The 18,921-nt window shown below is 33.1% G+C and overlaps 2 protein-coding genes across 2 annotated transcripts; both read left to right on the top strand.

The window, feature by feature from the left end:
- Positions 1–730: 730 nt before the first annotated feature.
- On the top strand, positions 731–2,858 carry LOC134265294 (uncharacterized). The gene has a single exon (XM_062747529.1). The coding sequence runs from the start codon at positions 1,504–1,506 to the stop codon at positions 2,599–2,601; it is 1,098 nt and encodes a 365-aa protein (XP_062603513.1). The 5' UTR covers positions 731–1,503; the 3' UTR covers positions 2,602–2,858.
- Positions 2,859–5,697: 2,839 nt separating this feature from the next.
- LOC134265295 (galectin-5-like) lies at positions 5,698–9,891 on the top strand. Its single transcript, XM_062747530.1, has 5 exons — positions 5,698–5,862; positions 6,211–6,555; positions 8,277–8,362; positions 8,867–9,053; positions 9,551–9,891. The coding sequence occupies exons 1-5, from the start codon at positions 5,857–5,859 to the stop codon at positions 9,671–9,673; spliced, it is 747 nt and encodes a 248-aa protein (XP_062603514.1). The 5' UTR covers positions 5,698–5,856; the 3' UTR covers positions 9,674–9,891.
- The last annotated feature ends 9,030 nt before the right edge of the window (positions 9,892–18,921 follow it).

Genomic DNA, 18,921 nt, shown 5'->3' on the forward strand with positions numbered 1-18,921 from the left:
TATCGATAAAACAAATTATTACAATGGAAATAATTGTAAATATGTTTAAAAATAATTCTCTCCATAATTTTACTAACACAAGATAGTAACGACACAAGTCTATAATTAGAAACTAAGGAGGGATCATCTTTTTTAAACAAAGGAATAACATGAGCAGTTTTCCAAAAGAACGGAAACTTTTTTTCTGATAGGGACCTATTAAACAGCAGTGTAAGTGGTTTAGCAACAGTATAAACAGTGGATTTTAACATTTTGTGACTAATGCAGTCAGGACCTATGGCTTTGTTTACATGAAGAATTGATATGATATCGACTACTTCTTTTTCCTCAATGACAATATTACTGAATGTGTTCCTACACAAACTGTACATATTTGGCAATGTTTCATTTGAATCGTCAATTGTCGAAATGGAAGAAAAATAAGAATTTATTGCTTCAATCTTATCAATATCAGAATAAGCAAAGTGTTTTTCGCCATTATCATCATGTATTTGGACTGGTGGGATTTCGTTGGACATTTTCATGTTTCATTTTCTTCCCTTCAAAGGGGAGGCATATTGTTTTTGTTATTTTTTTTACAATTTGTAGCATTTGCACAGCAAATCATTTATTTTTTAAAATGTTTCATTGAAACTTTTTGTTATAAATTAGTTTCTCGTTACAGATTTTCAATTTATATACATATACATGTAAAAGGACCTATATTTTTTCTGAACATGAAGTTATTTTGAAACATTACATAAGTTTAATTTTATGCATTGTTAAAGAATTTATGGACACTAGTGTAGAATCTGTTTGAAAAAGAGTTAGTACCTGTAAGAAATAACATATGTGAATGCATTTTTAAAAGCATTATCACTAGTCATTGCAAATACACAAAATACCTACATGTATGTAGATCGAATCAGGTATTTATGTTTATATGAATAAAATATATTTTAATCCATACATTTGAATGCAAAAAATAGGTTTTATTTCATTTTTGTTGTTGTTGATACATGCATGTTTCTTTCAAATGAAATTTTATGTAACTATGCATGATGAAAATTTACACATTGACATTATGTGCAAACAATTAAAAAAATTTATGCAAGCAAAAGTTGTTGTGTAGGAAATTAATCTACAGATACATGAAGATAAAAAAATAAACAGGATTTGGTCAGTTGTTTAAGCATTTGTGACTTTGACAGTTTCTTGATATCTGTCTTCACTGAATTGTCATTATCAAGCAATATTAATTAATTAATTAATTAATTAAATTGGAATACAATGAACACACTGATATTTTGACGCCAGCGAGTTTCAGTGTGTTAAATGTTCAGTGTCACTATGCATATAGTTCTAACACTGTCAGTAATAGTGATTGACAAGGTGTGAAATTGTATAAATACTGCAAATAATTATTTAAATTTAACAGTCTAAGCTTTGGGGGTGCGTGGATAAAGACATACGTTGGTGACTATTAATGTCCTTGTATTTTTTTGTTGTTGTATATTTGTGCTAATGGATTTAAATTTGAATGTAAATGAGTGTTTTATATCTGGCGATGCCGAATTAATGCTGGAAATGTCTTGTGGCCAAGAATGTTTAGTTTTTCAAGATATGAACACTTTTCGACACAGTACGCCGAAAGAAGCTGCAAGCCGATTTCATGGAAAACATGGTAGTGTTGTGCAAAATGGATTATTTTCACAAAGCAAGTCTAAGGAAAATATCTGCGTGAAGAATGTGAAATGTACACATGAATTTTTACAGCGCAGAAAAGAGGAAACCATTCACAGTACGCCTAAATTTAACAACGATTTAACAAATATTGGAAGTGAGAAAAGTAAAAATTTAGAAACATTGATAGAAATCAAAAAGTCCAATCATCGTGCAGTATTGAAGACAGCTCGAATCTTACACGGGACCCCAAAAGAATCCGGAAATAAATTAATGACTAGATGTCAGGCAATCCTAAAAGAAGGCGATTTTTGTCACAGTACACCTAAAGAAATGGAAATTCAACCGAGGAAGAAATGTGACGTCTTTGCAGAAAAAGGAAAAATGAGACACAGTACACCAAAAGAAGCGATTGACGTCACAGAAGAAGTGGATGAGGATATGTTATGGACTGGTGCCTCGGCAAAAGTTCTTCAACGTGCCATTTCTGCTCCACAGCTTCCGGGAAATTCCGAATTTGATTCAAACAATTTGCATCGCGTGATGTCACTTCCGCATTTATGGATTCCAAGACAAAGTACTCAAGTACAGCATTGGCAACGACGTTTGGAAGTGCTAAACCGTAAAACGGAGAAGATGCGACAGAAGGATAAAGCATTGAAAGATAGACTCGAGAGAATTCAGAAACGTGCCGACTTGTTGACGAGTAGTCCCATACCTACGCCTGTAAAGGAACCACAGTCACGAACAGCGTGCTTGAATAAGTATTTCAATAATTATAATGCTAAATCGAACACCATCCGAAATGTGCCAAAGATCAAGAAGCAAGTGGTTCATCATCCAAACAATGTTTATTCGTGCACTCTTGGAAACCTTATTATTGGGCGTTCGGAACTTCACACCTACTGGAAGAATGGACAAAAATGTACCTATGTTTAAGTATCAATACTTGTAATTCGACATGTTAAAAGTAACAATTTGTACATAAAATTTTTGCCAATATACATAGAAACTTGGCTAATTGTTAATAAATTTATTTGTACATATTTCTATACATGCTGGTGTAAATATGGTAAAATTGTATATAACAAAAATGCAATGCATTATTTTGAATAATTGAAGATGTACAGATTATACAACAATTCTGCGTTTATGTTAGTACTTTTACTTACTATGCACTTAATGTGTAAGATCGACGTCGCATTAGTTTTACTTTTTAATGTTTGATTATGATTCGTTATGATTGTTTTGTTAATGAAATTCAAATGATGAAAATAAAATAAAAGTAAAAAAAACCTACACTGGCTTTACTGTATAATTCAAAAGTGAGTTATCTCCCCTCAAAATCGGAACTCTTCAACACTAGCATAACTTCCGCGGACTACATGTTACGATAATCCAACAAAATAGTGATCAACTTACACGCTGCATTTAAAAATTTTAAAAGAAGGAAACGGTGTGCATTTTTTTTAGATAATAAATTATTTTATAAAGGGTCTGTTAGCCCCCCCCCTTTGTAGAAAGCTATACGATTTAGCCAGGCACGTAGCATTGTCTTTAAAAGTCGGGGGGGGGGGGTAGCCAAAGAAATATTTTTTTCTTACCTGGAAATGTTGGCAAGCAAAGAAAAACCTTGCCCAAAGTTGAAAAAGCTACTTATTTCAGTACCAGTTCCTTGGCGTTCAATACTTTACATTTCCCTTCTATAACTTTACCGTAGTATCGATATAAACTGGGGGGGGGGTGGCAACCTGTCTATCAATGAACATTTTCAATAGAAAAAGTAATATTGGGAAAAAAGTGGGGGTGGGGCTAAACCCCTTGACCCCCCCCCCTTCCGTGCGTACAGGTACAGAGAATATGTAAATGGGTTGAACAGTTGAATATGAACCATAGTTGTGAAAATTATAAAAATTATTAGAATTTTTAACTGTGAATTCAATAAAATTACGGTACATATATTTTTTCACAGATGTACATGTATGTCAGTTACACGGAGTCTCTCTCTCTCTCTCTCTCTCTCTCTCTCTCTCTGATTGTTTTTTACACGCGTTGCGAAAAAAAGAATAACTTATAAAAATAAATACATGTACTTACACTGAAAGGATTTAAAAAAAATAAATAACACTTGAGAAAAGATTGTTTTCGGTTAATTAACGAGAAATACGCTAGGAAATTATTGTATCAATTTCGTGTTTCTGCTCTCAATTCTCTGATCTAAAACAAAATGTGTATTTTACTCGGGAATATACATGTACATATGCTTAGATCCTACACTAAAACCTTGATTAAATGCAGCTCAGACTTTATACGACATATGTAACACGAATTCAGGACGATGCTATTTTAATTAGTCTTTCTTCGTTACATGAGCACATGAAATTAAATTATTCATTTAGAATTCCATTCAAAGTTTTAATACTATATAGTGAATCAATTATTTTACAAATAAAAAATTCTAGAAACACGGTTAATTCAAATGAAATAATTAAGCCTTTAATTGTCACCAAATGTGTTCTTGTAAGTAAAAGTTATATGTTATGACCTACAATCGAGCAAAAACGCAGTTTCTTGGTATCGGTCGCGGAAGACGAACTACTGCTGTATATGCAGCAATTTCAGAGGTAAAACTGTAGATGGACATGTCATCAGTCTTCAAAAAATTCCTAGAGATACAATGAAAATATGGCTGCAGCAGGCTAGATTACTATTCATAAAAACTTTATAACTAAAAATTTGTTCCGCACATTTTGTAAATAATGATGATCCGTCTGCAGAACATCCACTACCGAAAATTAGCTTTTTTTTTTTTTTTTTTTTTTTTTTTTAAAATAGGCCTATTCGAATATGTATTAGCATTTTATCAGTAATTTCTTTCTTTCTTTTTTTTTTTTTTTGTAAGGGGGGGGGGGGTCACACAGCACCTTATTATAGTACTACACAGATTAATACAAATCCAGAAAGAGACTATGAGTGGGCAATTTAAAAAAAATACGAATCAGTTAAGATTTCTTTTTATTCACAAACACAATAACATTTTTCCATATGACAGAGGCATACACCATGAACATGTTTACATCAAGAACGTCCGCGGAAGTGACTTTATTTATAGCACATGCGTATTAAACACAGTAAAAGAGTTCCCTTCAGGGGAAATAACTCACCTTTTGAAAATGGGGAATTGACGATACATGTACTGGTACATGTTTAATTTGTGTTTGACTCCGGTGTGCAATTCAAATTCTTATCAAAACAAGCAAGCAATTCAACCAAACCAAAAAGGAATTATATATCAGATGAGAAGTCAAATTAATAGCAGTACATTGCACAAGATTAATAAAATGATTTTTAATTCTTTGTTAATGCAGGTTTACCATCATTGCAATAAACGTAGATGGCCGGTGTATGCTAATTATGCGGTTTTCTGCGATGGTTGCACTCGTTAATCCCATGGTCAAATTAGCATATTTCTATTTTTTTTTTTTTATTTTGTATAAATATTCATATAAAAAAGGTTTGCATTGTAAATATGCAAAATACATGCATTGCATTATTGATATTTTTTTTTATACTTTATTAAGTGGTTTTCGTGTATAAAGAATGAGGGAGAAAAAAATTCAGTGAATGTAAATGCTTGTGTATATGAATATTGTGATGTAAAATTTGGGAATACAAATGTATAGTAATAATTCCACTTATTATAGAAAATTTATTGGAGAACATGATATCAATCGGAAATCAATGTAAAAAAAAAACTTTATTTACTATATTACATATAAATCTATGTAATACTGTAGTATATACTTTTTAGATGAATACACGTATTTATAGAAACCCTATATGGCATATTCTAGACAATGACACCGTACGTCAAAATTGTAAGGGACGACAACTCTGAACAGATAATTAATAAAAATTAAAATAATTACGAATCTCCTTCTGCACCATTTTCCCCTTAGCAGGGTTTATAGACTGGTGTCTTAAATTAACCAGATCTGGGCACAACACCCGAAGAAGATATTGATTTTTAAAGTCACAGACATGGCGTTATTTCTCAATAATAGAATGAGTATTTAGAAATACACATTTAAATAGCAAGCTTGACTAGTTGTTAACAATTTTCAATGCGGATTATGTTGTTCGTAACAGACTGTTTATAAGTGTCGCCCGGTTCCTCTTCTGTGACACACTCCAATGTATGTAAGTACTTGTCAGTTTCGTATCAGTTAAATCAACTCTTCTGTGGGTTAAATTTTGTTCATGTGTCCTTGGCATGTAATGATGGATACATTTCCAAACATGAATGTCCAAACGTAGTGAAGATTTAAGATTAATATTTGATATACGCAGAGACAATGCGACCAATTATGAAAACTGTACATATGCAACCCCCCCCCCCTTATTTAGAATATTTACTTATTTTGGCTTCTAACAATTATAAAGTTTATAAAACTTGCAAATTTTTTTTGCCTGCAGTTTGTAGTTTTCAATTAGAATACCAAACCGCCTATGAGCTGTTTTATTGATTTATTTTCATATATTTTTCAGCCCACCGGAAGCCACGCTCCCCCAGAGAAGGGGGGTCATTACCCTCCGCCTCAGGGTGGATACGGAGGTTACCCGCCTCCCTCTGGTGGTGCTTATCCCCCGCCGCCAGGTGGCGCTCCAGGTTACCCCGGTGGATACGGTCCCCCTCCCGGTGGATATGGTCCCCCTCCTGGTGGATATGGAGGCCCCTCGTCTGGTGGATACGGCCCCCCTCCGGGTGGTTATGGAGGTCATCCCGGTGGATATGGGCCCCCACCAGGAACGGGGCCAGTAGGCCCTCCCCCAGGCGGCTACGCTCCTCCTCCGATGGGAAACATGGGGCACATGGGACCCATCTATAACCCGGTAAGTGAGCATCATATTTGTATGTAAAAAGCACAGGCACTTGTTTCGGATTAAAGAAGATGAGGCGGACTAATGCCTATTTAGTGCGACAGATACATGTAAGAAGTGAAAAATTAAATCTCAATTATATTCAAATTTTATTTGATATTTCATCTAATATTAAAGTTTACTTAATGTAAAATCTCTACAATTTACAAAACCCCCACAGAGACTGAAAATATTTGCCTATGAAAAAGCATACACACACTAAAAAAAACAAAAACGATCATTTTCTCATACTTCAACAATTTTTTTAATATGAGTGGGTCTTCACTCCACTTTTTTTGAAAGATAATCCTAAAAGTTTGCAATAAGATATACATTTTTTGATTTACAAACACATGCATGGAGCGTAGACCCACTATACATTAAAAGTACACTTTTATGGCAAAACATTCGCATCTTTTTGAGAATTACTTCAAGTCCATTAAGTCAAGGGTCATATCACAAAAATGATTTAAATGTCCACAATCATCATGAGCCATGTAGCATAGTGGTTAGCGGGTTAGTCTCAATGCAGTACGGAAATTCGGATTTTTATTGCCAGGAGGTTCGAATCCCACGAATACCATCTAATATTTTTATTTAAAAAAATACGAAATATTTTTTCTCTCAGAAAAGGTTTTTTTCTCTCATAATTTCATAAATTTAAATAATGAGACGTTAATTTAAATACTCAATTCACATATTGAATATGATTTCTTAATATCTGACGCTATAGGCATTCTGCCCTCCTTGTTCCCCCATCTTCTTTTTAACCTATAGTATAATAGTAACCAGTGGGTTAAAATTTTATTTCCAGAACAAGTGCCTGTGGCAAAAAGTGAAATTTTGTTCTGGTTCATCATAAGTGCCCGGTGTTATGGTGAATTCATTGAATATAACATTGCATACAAAATTATTACTTTTCGTTATTGCTTCACATGACAGATTGAGTGTGAAGTTTGTCTTTGGTGCTGGTACATCTATTGAAAACTATTATTGGCACTATATATACTATAACAGAAATATTACACAGTGTTCTGTACCGTGTAAAAATCACTTACTTTCTTTTTAGCCTTATTTGTTGTCCAAATGTAAAAGACTGCATATATTTGCTCTTTTTTTTATGTTCTACTTTTTAAAATGCCTTCCCGGGAATTAAAACATTTGCAAATTGAATATCTCAATAGACCTACATTTCACCTCAAGTAATGAATCAAACTCTTCATTTGAATACATTATACATATTATTATTTTTTTGGGTAATATTTATCTTAAAATCTGATGAAGAAAGAAATAGAAGTTGGTACAGCGTGTATTAACAAATCACGATATATAGAGACTCAAATTGATCATAATATTGGAATAAGAATGAAGACAAACAGACAGACGGGCTGGTTTAAGTTATATAAACACGTTAAAAACCGATTGAAATCTTTTTTCTAAATCAACCATCAATGCATTGAATCAAACTAACATGACATTTTCTTCCGACATCGCTTCCTACAATAAATGTCCCCCTCTTGTTGCTCTCCCCTCAGAATTTTTATCAAGGTCTCAGTATAATTTAATCGTTGATTATACATGCATTTTTAAAAGTAATTCTCCAGTTTCATCTTTTTCCTGATAAGGACAAATACAGAAAACTTTCAAATAAGGCTCGAATGTATTAAACTATATTTGTGTGATGTACATTGCAGCCCATGCCATTCAGGGGTCGTGTTCCTGGCGGGGTTGTTCCAGGGAGATCAATCATCATCAAAGGCATGGTCACCGCAGATGACAGGTATGTTATAGTATTCAAATTTCATAACCATTTTAAAATTATTTATAACCTACATTTTTAGCCCACATGAGCTGAAAGCTCAAGTGAGCTTTCCTGATCACCGTTGTCCGCAGTCGGTAGACTTTTCACATTTTCAACTTTTTCTCAAGAATCACTGGGTCAATTTTAACTAAACTTGGTACAAAGCATCCTTGGGCAAGGGTGTGTGTGTGTTAAATTGTAAAAATAAAGGACCAAGTCCTTTTAAAATGGGAGATAATCATGAAAAGACAAAATGGAATGGAGTCATTAAAAAATCTTCTCAAGAACCACTGGGCCAGAAAGCTGGAACTTATTTGGAAGCATTCTGGGGTAGTGTAGATTCTAAATTGTTCAAATCATGACCCCCGAGGGTAGGGCGGGGTCACAACAGGGAATCTAAGTTTTACATTGAAATAATATTATAGAATCAAATATGAAATAACTATATAAAATGATAAATGAAACTTTAAATCATGGTTGCAGATTTTCAGTGAACCTTAAATGTGGGGATGAATACGGCCTCCACTTTAACCCTCGTCCCAGTCAAGGCTGTGTGGTCCTGAACCATAACCAAAATGGATGGGGACCTGAAGAGAGGCACGACGGAAGTATGTTCCAACCCGGACAACATTTCGAGCTCTGTATACACGTGGAGCCAAACCAATACTTGGTAATGCAAATGACTATATATATTATGCTAATGTAAGAACTCACTCTGTAATTATATTCATGTATCAATGCCATTTTTATCATTTAAATGATATTTTACACAGACAATAGCTTCATGTTAATGACAGACATGTATCATCGCGTTTAATGACAACCATGTAGCATTCTTTTAATTAGGATATTGATCTACAACCAAATTCATAAAATTTTACAATATGTTCATGTTAAAATGAACTATTATGGGGAAGTGCAATAAATAAATGATATCAGTATCAGGAAAACCTTAAATTAAAACTCATATGATAAATCTGAATTAGAAATTCTTTATAATTCTGCTATAAGAAGGCCAATTTAAGTTCTATAGTTGTATAGCTTTGGCATCAAAATAATGGAAGCTGTACTTTCTTGGGCTAAAATCAACTTATAGTGAACGAGGTCTACAGTAACTGTGACTTATACACACAGTATTGATGTTGGTTTTTATTTCTTTTCTTTCAGGTATTTATCAATCAGCAACCTAACCCTAACATTACCTTCGCCGCCAGACTGTACCCAATAGAAAAGTACGACGAGTTACACATCGACGGTTCGATTCAGATCAACGAAATTAAATTTGCATAATTCTCCTATAGAAAATAAAAGACTCAGATTTTATAATCCACTTTGACATTTTATAGGACCTATTTTCTGCTTCATTTCATGAGTGATGTGCCTGTGTATTGTTTTTAGCGTGTTTTGACTTTTTACTTTGTATTTCATGGAATTTGCTAAATATATATCTTGAAACATTTTTATCTTAAATGAACGTCTAAAAAATAAAGATCATATTGTACATACTACTTATAGCTAATATTTGATTTTTTTCTGAGTTTATACAAGGTTGACAAATTAGAGGAATACAGAATTTATACATTTTATTTTTAGAGATTTTGGTGGAAAGAAGCTTCTGTTAAAAAAGTGCATCGCTAAATGGTGTTATCTAATTGATAATGTCACATTTAGAAAATCGAATAACTTTATTAAATCTATACGAAATAGCTGGAAAATCAATCCACACGCTAAATACACCACAATTTATAATAAAATTTAAGAAATTCTAAGAACATATCTATGAATTAAAAGAAAATAGTAAACTTAAACACCCTAGAACATAACTAAACATTACAGAGCAATTTCCGAAAAAAGCAGTTAATATTCCAATTCTTAAAATTATAAACATCCAACTTAAAAAAATTAAGATACAGTGTATAATTATTTGTTTAGAATTAACAATTAACTCTTTTCACATCGAATACAATACTCAACGTCAGTCGTGGAACCAACAACATTCAACGAACTGTAGTAAAACAACCACTACTCAGTATCCAATGAACATTCAGGAAGTTAAAATTCCTGAGACTGAGCCAATCGCGTTTTCTCGGTCTTTCGGAAGTCCCAGGACGTTGCGAATGGAAGCTGAGTAGATTTAGTTAATGTCATGAATACATGGGAGAGTATTGGTTTCTTTTAATGCAATGATATTCAAACTTTTCAAATTTGCAAAGCTGATGCTTTTTATCAAATGTCCTGTTTTTAGGCGAGCTTTTGAAAAAGTATCAAAAGAATTAATTTTTTCAATTCCTGATAATAACGCTTCTAATTTTTTTTTAATTTGATCAAAATAATTGGTATATACGATTTCTTTTCAAGTAACAATATATTTGTTGTTACATGTACATGAAATATGACGACTTGTGACCGGCAACGGAACTTATTTATACACACAGCAACAAAATACAACCAAAACATATGTTCTTTTAAAATGTGCTTTTAATATACAGAAGGATTCTTGTATGCATAAGTTCATCATCCGAGTACAGATGGACTAAAATCAGTTATTTTCATATCTGTAAAAAAAAAAAAATGAAAAAAAAATTAAGATTAAATATGGTGGCATATTTCAGCCCCTTGTGTGCAAGTTATTTTTCTATCAAACATAAATAAGTTGCATGTTAACATAAATAAGTTGCATGTCAACATATTTATCTTGCACGTTAACATAAATAAGTAGCATCTAGCATGTTGGATGTCACATGTGGGCGATATTTGAGATTTTTGAAGATTTTTTATAATATTTATTTGATTGCAATTTTCTTGCATGTCAACATATTTATGTTGCATGTCGACATAGCTACCAGTATGTTGCATGTCAATATATATATATATCTTGCATGTCGACATATTTGATAGAAAAATAACTTGCACAAAAGGGGCAGAAATATGCCACCATAATTAAAAGAGTAAAGAATTGAAGTAGTTTTATTCAATTATGTGTGTTTGTATGTGTAGCTAGGGTCAAAACCCGGGAAAAACATTGTGAGAGTTTTGCATGAGCAATATCAGTCCTCTACCAGCAGGTGTAATCTGGTTTCCGTTAAATTTTGAAAATGTCGTAAATCATAAATATCTCAATGAAATGGAACATAATACAACTTGATTTATTATAACAAATCAAAGAACTCGTAGACTTGCATACCAAAACCAGCTCAATATCTGCAAGCGTGTAGGAAAGAAGTGCGGAAAGCCATTGAAAATTATAGAGGCCGTAATTCCCCAAAACGTTTATGTTTCCTCATGCTGCACATTCTCACCTCAGCTCTGTTTTTTTTTTATTTACTGAGTTATGATCATATAGAATCAATGAACACAATTGTTGAGATAAAACATGTCATTTATTTAAAATGACGAAAATAAGAAAAATATATACATAACTTGGTAGGGAATCAGGTCAAAAGGTAATAGCAAGTTGTTTAAAGCGGAACAAAATCTAAACTTGATCCGTATTTATAACTCATCAATACCCACAAACAGCTCTAGAGACGGGCAGCTAGCCAGATGAACGGACAGCTAAACAGACGGACGGACAGACGAAGAGGAAACCCATATCACCCTTATACGGGACTACTAAGTTCTATCAGTTTTTATTAAGAAATAAATAACAAGTTTATAAACTTCAATGGGAATTGAAGTGGGTCGGTCACGTGATCAAATCCTGTGAAGGCCGAAGGCCGTCTCAGAAGATTTGATCACGTAACGACCCACTTCAATTCCCATTGAAGTTTATAAACTTGTTATTTATTACTTATATTACTGACACGCAAAAGAAACGCAACAAGCAGTAATCTACAAATGTTGATTTTTATATCTTATGATTTTCAAAAACGAATAAAGTAAGGCTAAAATCATTTTTCAGAACATCAAAGATTTGATAAAAATGTTAAATGATTATATGTTTAGTTTACTTAGTAAAATATGACTGTTTAAACACCCCCCTCCCAGCCATTCAAGTAACACGTGCAAGACTGCACTAAACAACAATTGCAGCTTAATTTCTACGATACAATAGGTTCATTAATATCGAGATCTGAGCGAAGGAATTATTCTTTGGCATTTTTAAATGCCCATTTTTCAGATGATTAGGTCGAATTTTCTCTAACTTAGAGCAGTGTAGCCACCCTTGGACTTCCGGTACAAGGAATGTCCTTAATGCACATGATACGTAAGACCCTGTTGAGGCGTAATGTAGTGAAATTTCGTATCAGCAACTCTCCATCAACTTTACATCGAAATTTTCCAGCTAGAGCTATGGAAATGCGTACATAAGCCATTTTCAAGTAGCCTTAGCATCGTTACGGAAAACGAAAGGAGAGTTTATTTTTTGAAATATTGCTGCATTACTTATGATGAACAGTAAAAAACCCTTAAAAATCCATAATATTGCAAAATGTTTTGTTAAACATGCAATTTTTGATTTCTGTTAAGCAGACTCAAACTTGACTTCCGGTTATGGTATGGAAATCGTTCAACCGTTAAATTACCGATGTTTAAGACACAAAATTCTTAATTTTACATAATTATTTCCCCCTAAAGTAGGTGTTGCGTTTCTTATATACATTTGAGACAGACGATTGAATACTTTCGAATATAAATTATTGCACTAACCGTCCGTCGTAGATTTTTAAAAATGATGCAAGGTGTAAATCGGCTTGAATGGCGGTTACGCTTCGAATTGAGCAGGCTAAGGATATTTAGCTCTTCTGAGCCAAAGGCTCAAAGAGCTAATGCTATGGCCATTTGTGCGGTGTGCGTAAACTTTTTAGAATATGGACCATAACTCAAGAACCCCTTGGCCAATCAGTACCAAATTTGTCACAGGGTATCCTTGGCCCAAGGGCTACCATTTTTACTAAAATAAGGGTTAGGACCCTTAAACAAGGGGAGATAATCAGGAAAACAAAACCCAAAGTACTGGTTGCTAAAAAATCTTCTTCTCCATAACCACCAGGCAGATTTTCACCAAACTTACATACAAGGATCAGGATATATCGAAGATTAAAATTTGCACGGGGAATTACCCTGGGGCAAAGGGCGTGGTCTCAAGGTCACTTCAAAGTTGACCTAAATTTACAATTAATAAAAACGTGTATATTTTGCTTACTACAAGGACTAGGATCATCAATTCTTGTAAGTTGATGCATCTTATGACTTCACATCATGTTAACTCGAAAGTAGGTCACGATGACCTACTTTTTAAATTTTGCGGGGATTTGTTTTCAAATTGATTTGAAGGCATATTTTGGACACTTTAAGGCCTATGATCATCAAACTTTGTCAGTTGATGCATCTTGGGTCCTCAAACAATGTCAACTTAAAAGTAGGTCACCGTGACCTACTTTTTGAACTTTATGACTTATCCTTTTAAAAACATTAAATCCCATTATTTCAGACACTGGGAGGTTTAGAATCATCAAATCTTGTACTTTGATGCATCTTGGGACCTTAAAACATATATATGAAAAAGTAGGTCACTGTGACCTACTTTTTGAATTTTGCCGACATTTGTTTTCAAATTGTTTAAAACGCATATTTTGATTACCTTCAGACCTACGATCATCAAACTTGGTCAGTAGATGCATCTTGGGTCTTTGAAAAATGTCGACCAAAATGTAGGTCACGATGACCTACTTTCGACATTTTATGGCTATATTTAAGTATCTTAGATATTTATTGGCTTAGAATCATCAAACTTTGTGAGTCCATGCATATTTGGTTTTCGGAGAGTGACGACCTAAAAGTAGGTCACGGTGACCTACTTTTGACATTTTATGGCTTTATTCAAGTATCTCCGGTACATTGGCTAAGAATCATCAAACTTTGTCAGTTGAGGCATCTTGGATTTTTGGAGAATGTCGACCAAGAAATAGGTCACAGTGACCTACTTTTGAATATCTCAGGTACGCATAAGCTTAGAATCATCAAACTTTGTCAGTTTAGGCACCTTGGGTTTTCGGAGAACGTCGACCAAAAAGTAGGTCACTGTGACCTACTTTTGACATTTTATGGCTATATTTAATTATATCTGGTACTTATTGGCTCGGAATTATCAAACTTTGTCAGTTGAGGCATCTTAGGGTTTCATTGAATGTCCAACAAGAAGTAGGTCACGGTGACCTAATTTTGAATATCTCAGGTACTTATTGGCTTAGAATCATCAAATTTTGTCAATTTAGGCATTATGCGTTTTTGGATAACGTCGACCAAAAAGTAGGTCACTGTGACCTACTTTGACATTCGATGGCTATATCTAATTATCTCTGGTACTAATTGGCTTAGAATGATTTATCGTCAAACTTTGTCAGATGATGCATCTTGGGTTTTCAGAGAATGTTGACCAAAAAGTAGGTCATAGTGATCTACTTTTGAATATCTCAGGTACTTATTTAACTAGAATCATCAGTCTTTGTCAATTAATGTATCTTGAGTCCTCAGAAAATTCCAATCAGAAGGTAGGTCACTTTGACCTACTTATGGTATTTTATAATTATATTATAATATCTTCAATCTTAACTGGCTAAATATTATCAAACTTTGTAAGTTGCTGCATTTTGGGTCTTATGATTGTAATAGAGTTGGAGGCTTCTAATAGAAGTGATAGATTGTACAATTTATCAGAAGAGCGATTCAAGGCCCTTTGGCCTCTTGTATTTCTAAGGGAATATTTTGTGGAAGACTACCTGTGATCAGTAATAGTGAACAAATTGTTGTCTGGGAATATTTCTATGAAAATTGATAGTTAATGCTGAAAAGACACAAGAAACAGGTCCGAAGATCGACGATAAAAAGTTTGAGGAATTTCGCTCGCCAGAAAAGGATGGATGATCCGATGGATGGAAACACTTGACAGTCTTAGTTAATTTGCAATCAAGTATTTAAGATCAAAAACATTTAACCTACGATTTCAATAACTAAAGGCATATTTATGATGTAAACAAAACATGGGGACACTAGCGAAAACTTACATTGAAGTTTGAACTACGACAGCCCCGAGGAGTTTGTCAGTTGTTCGTGGCGTGATTGCAATGCTTTGAGATTTTCCAACAGATTTACACATTTATCGTAAGTAAAATTTGATGAAAAAATTATAGTTTATCATGAAGATTTAACTAAAAGTCTACCAAAAAATAAGGATAAACGTTAGAGACTGTACAGCTGAAAAAAGTGACATAAAACTTGTAAACAAAAGCTAGGCCTAGTTTCTATCGGTATATTCTCCATGTATACACAGGTTAAATCGATGGCCAAAAAACTGTATAAAATACTTGTTAATGTTGTAAATAAAATAATTATTATTTTACTTGCATACTTTGTTCATTTTTATACATGAAATGCAAGTAGAACAAGTCATTTTATATAAAATTTATGCTCCGATGGATATTATTGCGCCGTGTGATTAGGTCACCTATGACCTCTGACAAACTTCATACAGAATTGAAGATATTTGTTCTCCGTATGTTTATATAATAGAGAGATACCACAAATGTATATATTTAGGGTTATAGCAAGATGAGTTGACAATTTCAAGGAAAAAAACTTAGTTACGTCACATAGTGTTTGACGATGAACTACCGGTATGACGTAACAATAGACTTACCTTTACTACCAAACAGAGACACCAGAAGTGAAACGTAAGTATCAAGTTTTCCTACCTTAATTTAATAATCAACTACAAAAGAGGGGGGGGGGGTCTTCTTAAAAGTTCTATTACTATGGAAATTCAATTGGAAAGGTTTAGATTTGATCATGAAAATGATCTGCAAACAACAATTTTGCAATGAGATTTATTACTCTGTAGAATTGAGAATCGCTATAAACAAAAAAGTCTGAGATACTTAATATTTTTTAATTGAGTTGTTACGGTTGATTTCAAAAGGGTGGTGTAAGTTAAGATCTTCATTAGTATAATTTTTTTACCGAGTATACAAATTTTACATTTTGTTTTAAACTGAAGATTGGTACCTGTATAATCTAATATACAAGCACCTATGTTAAATGTACATGTATTAATGCCAGTAGCTGTAATTCGAATAAAAAATATATGATTTAACGAAAATATCTTTTAATATATCAATTAAATATTCTTTTTCCAAAATTGAATAAATTGTGTCTAAAGAAATTGTGAATGTGAATGACAGGAGAGTTAGCAAAACTGCAGAACAAATAATATACAGTTATGGAATGGGTACGAGGGAAATAGCAAATTTATGGTTCCCCGAGGGAGGAAACTATTTCCCGAGGCGTCTCTTCTCGGGGAAATAGGCAGTTTTATTATACCTCTACCGTAATAACTCTGTATAAAATTGATACCATAAAACTGCCTATTTCCCCGAGAAGAGACTCTTTTCCTCATCTGAGGTTTACTCCCTGAGAAACCAGAGCTACTCCCTGGAACTACTCCCTCATGAATATTTATTAGTAATTTTAACCAATCAAAGTGTTCAGTGGGCAGAGTGTTCAATGGATCTCAATTCTGTGACGTAATGTTATTAGCAATGTAACTGTGACGTCAAAACATTTCAACATGCAATGTCAAAATCATAGTTACTTGAATTCTAGCAAAATGAAGACAACGATAATATATTCGAAGAGAATGGAAGACAAATGGAGGTATTCAGATACTACTATTGAGATTTAAAAAGTTTGATTCGTAGAATAATTCTAGTAATAATGTTTCTTTAGTAATTAAATGTTTAAATTGTTATTTCCTTTCTTAAACTCGGTAATCAGTATATGGTGGTAATGGCACATATGAAAATATAGAGGTAACATAATTCTCTTCTTTTGGGGGTGGGATGGAGGTTAGTTTATATAAGGGACCCCTTTAAGATGATATTTTATATAATTTTACAATAATTTACAACGTAAGTATTTCTAAAATTTCACTTGTGTGAGGAATAAGGAGATGGTAAACTTGTTGAATATATTAATAATTTAATTCTGGTTGTAACGCTGTATTTGATTGGATAAAAATTTTACTTTATATCGTATAAAATGGGTTGCCTACGTCACAATGACTTGCGTCAAAAACGTATCAATCCGCCTGACGTTACATTCAAATTTTGTACAAATTGAAGTCATTTTGTTAGAACAATCATATTTTTTCTTACATCAAATGAATGAAAATTAAATTATAAGCAATGGATTTAATAGCTACCCATTTTATAGGGTATAAACTGGGTTGGAACAGTTTAAGCTTTTTTATAAACCGCGAAAGCGTAAACTGCCCCAACCCAGTTTATACCGTATAAAATGGATAGCTATTAAATTCATTCCTTAACAAGAAAAAAAATCAAACGCACCTATCTTTAAAAAGATCTACTGTTCATACACAGTACCTCCTTTGTAAATATATTTGATTCAACTATTAAAGTTGATGTTAATGAAGGTATGTTTTAGAATTTCATTTAGACGGAGAAATTTGAGACCTGTAAGTTCGACACGCTGCAAGTGAAAAAGTCGAGGAAACGAGAAAAATTGAGGTATTTCAATACATTTTTAAAAAGGACTGAGATCTAAAACGGGATAAAATTAGAGCTTAAGTTTTTTGTTTTTTTCGTATAATGTGAATTTTTAATTGTGCAAAAAAAAAAAAAAAAAAACACCTGCAAAATGCATTATTAACCGAAGGATATGACATTCAAATATCCATCCAAAATCATAAAAACTTACATGTTGCTAATTCGTTGGGAAACTATAGGGAGTTGTAGTGAAATGTTGATAACTTTTCTCGTCTTTTTTTATAAATTAAATTTTTTTCGATATTTTCAAATAGGAGATTAATATCAAGGATCAATGTGCAGAAACAGAGAGAAATTAAGAAACGTCTTTTTGGACAGAAAACAAACAGCGACATCACCGACAGAGGGGAGAATTTTGCCAGGTACGTAGAATCTACAATTACATCAAAATCGTTTAATTTTGTCACACATATACAGGTAGATTGTATTTTCTGATTTATAAAGATGGTCAGTTTTGAATCCTTGTTTTTTCTTTGTAGCGAAGAAGCACAGATTTTTAAAAACAAGCCCCTGAAAGAGCCCCTGCAAGATTTGGTAAGCACAGTTTTATTAAATTATTAAGGGTTGACTTTGATTTTGTTCTAATTTATGTTTTTTTCCCTTTTTTATTCGTTGGGGGCGGGGGATTTAGTGATAACATTTCTGGTATTTGTTATAGTTGAAAATTTTCAATAATTTCAAATAGGTTGAACCGAAGACATTAGCAAATATATAAATCAGTACATGTAATATGTGTGATGAAATAAGGCGGTTTCTTTCAATATAATGCTGAAGAAGAGGGATAAGATGAAAATACTCAAATTTGATAATTTAGAAGCCTTTGGTGGAGAAACTGGAAATGCATAAATGTGATAACCAGTGGACTGACGGTGTGGAGAAAGAGAATGAAAACATACAAGGTATTGCAAAATAAATTACTGTCGAATCCATAAATAAAAAATGAGGGACAATTTCTGTGGATTGCTTGAATTTCAC

Source organism: Saccostrea cucullata, unplaced genomic scaffold (genome assembly GCF_032062105.1).
Source record: "Saccostrea cucullata isolate Sc308-1 unplaced genomic scaffold, CSIRO_AGI_Scuc_v1 ctg10151, whole genome shotgun sequence".
Lineage (NCBI taxonomy): Eukaryota > Metazoa > Mollusca > Bivalvia > Ostreida > Ostreidae > Saccostrea > Saccostrea cuccullata.

What these genes read in the sequence shown, in the direction of transcription:
- LOC134265294 (XM_062747529.1), top strand. Translation starts at nt 1,504, where the DNA reads ATGGATTTAAATTTGAATGTAAATGAGTGTTTTATATCTGGCGATGCC.
- LOC134265295 (XM_062747530.1), top strand. An exon ending in ATGGTCACCGCAGATGACAG is followed by an intron (nt 8,363 to 8,866) that starts GTATGTTATAGT and finishes TCATGGTTGCAG; the next exon opens with ATTTTCAGTGAACCTTAAAT. An exon ending in TGGAGCCAAACCAATACTTG is followed by an intron (nt 9,054 to 9,550) that starts GTAATGCAAATG and finishes CTTTTCTTTCAG; the next exon opens with GTATTTATCAATCAGCAACC.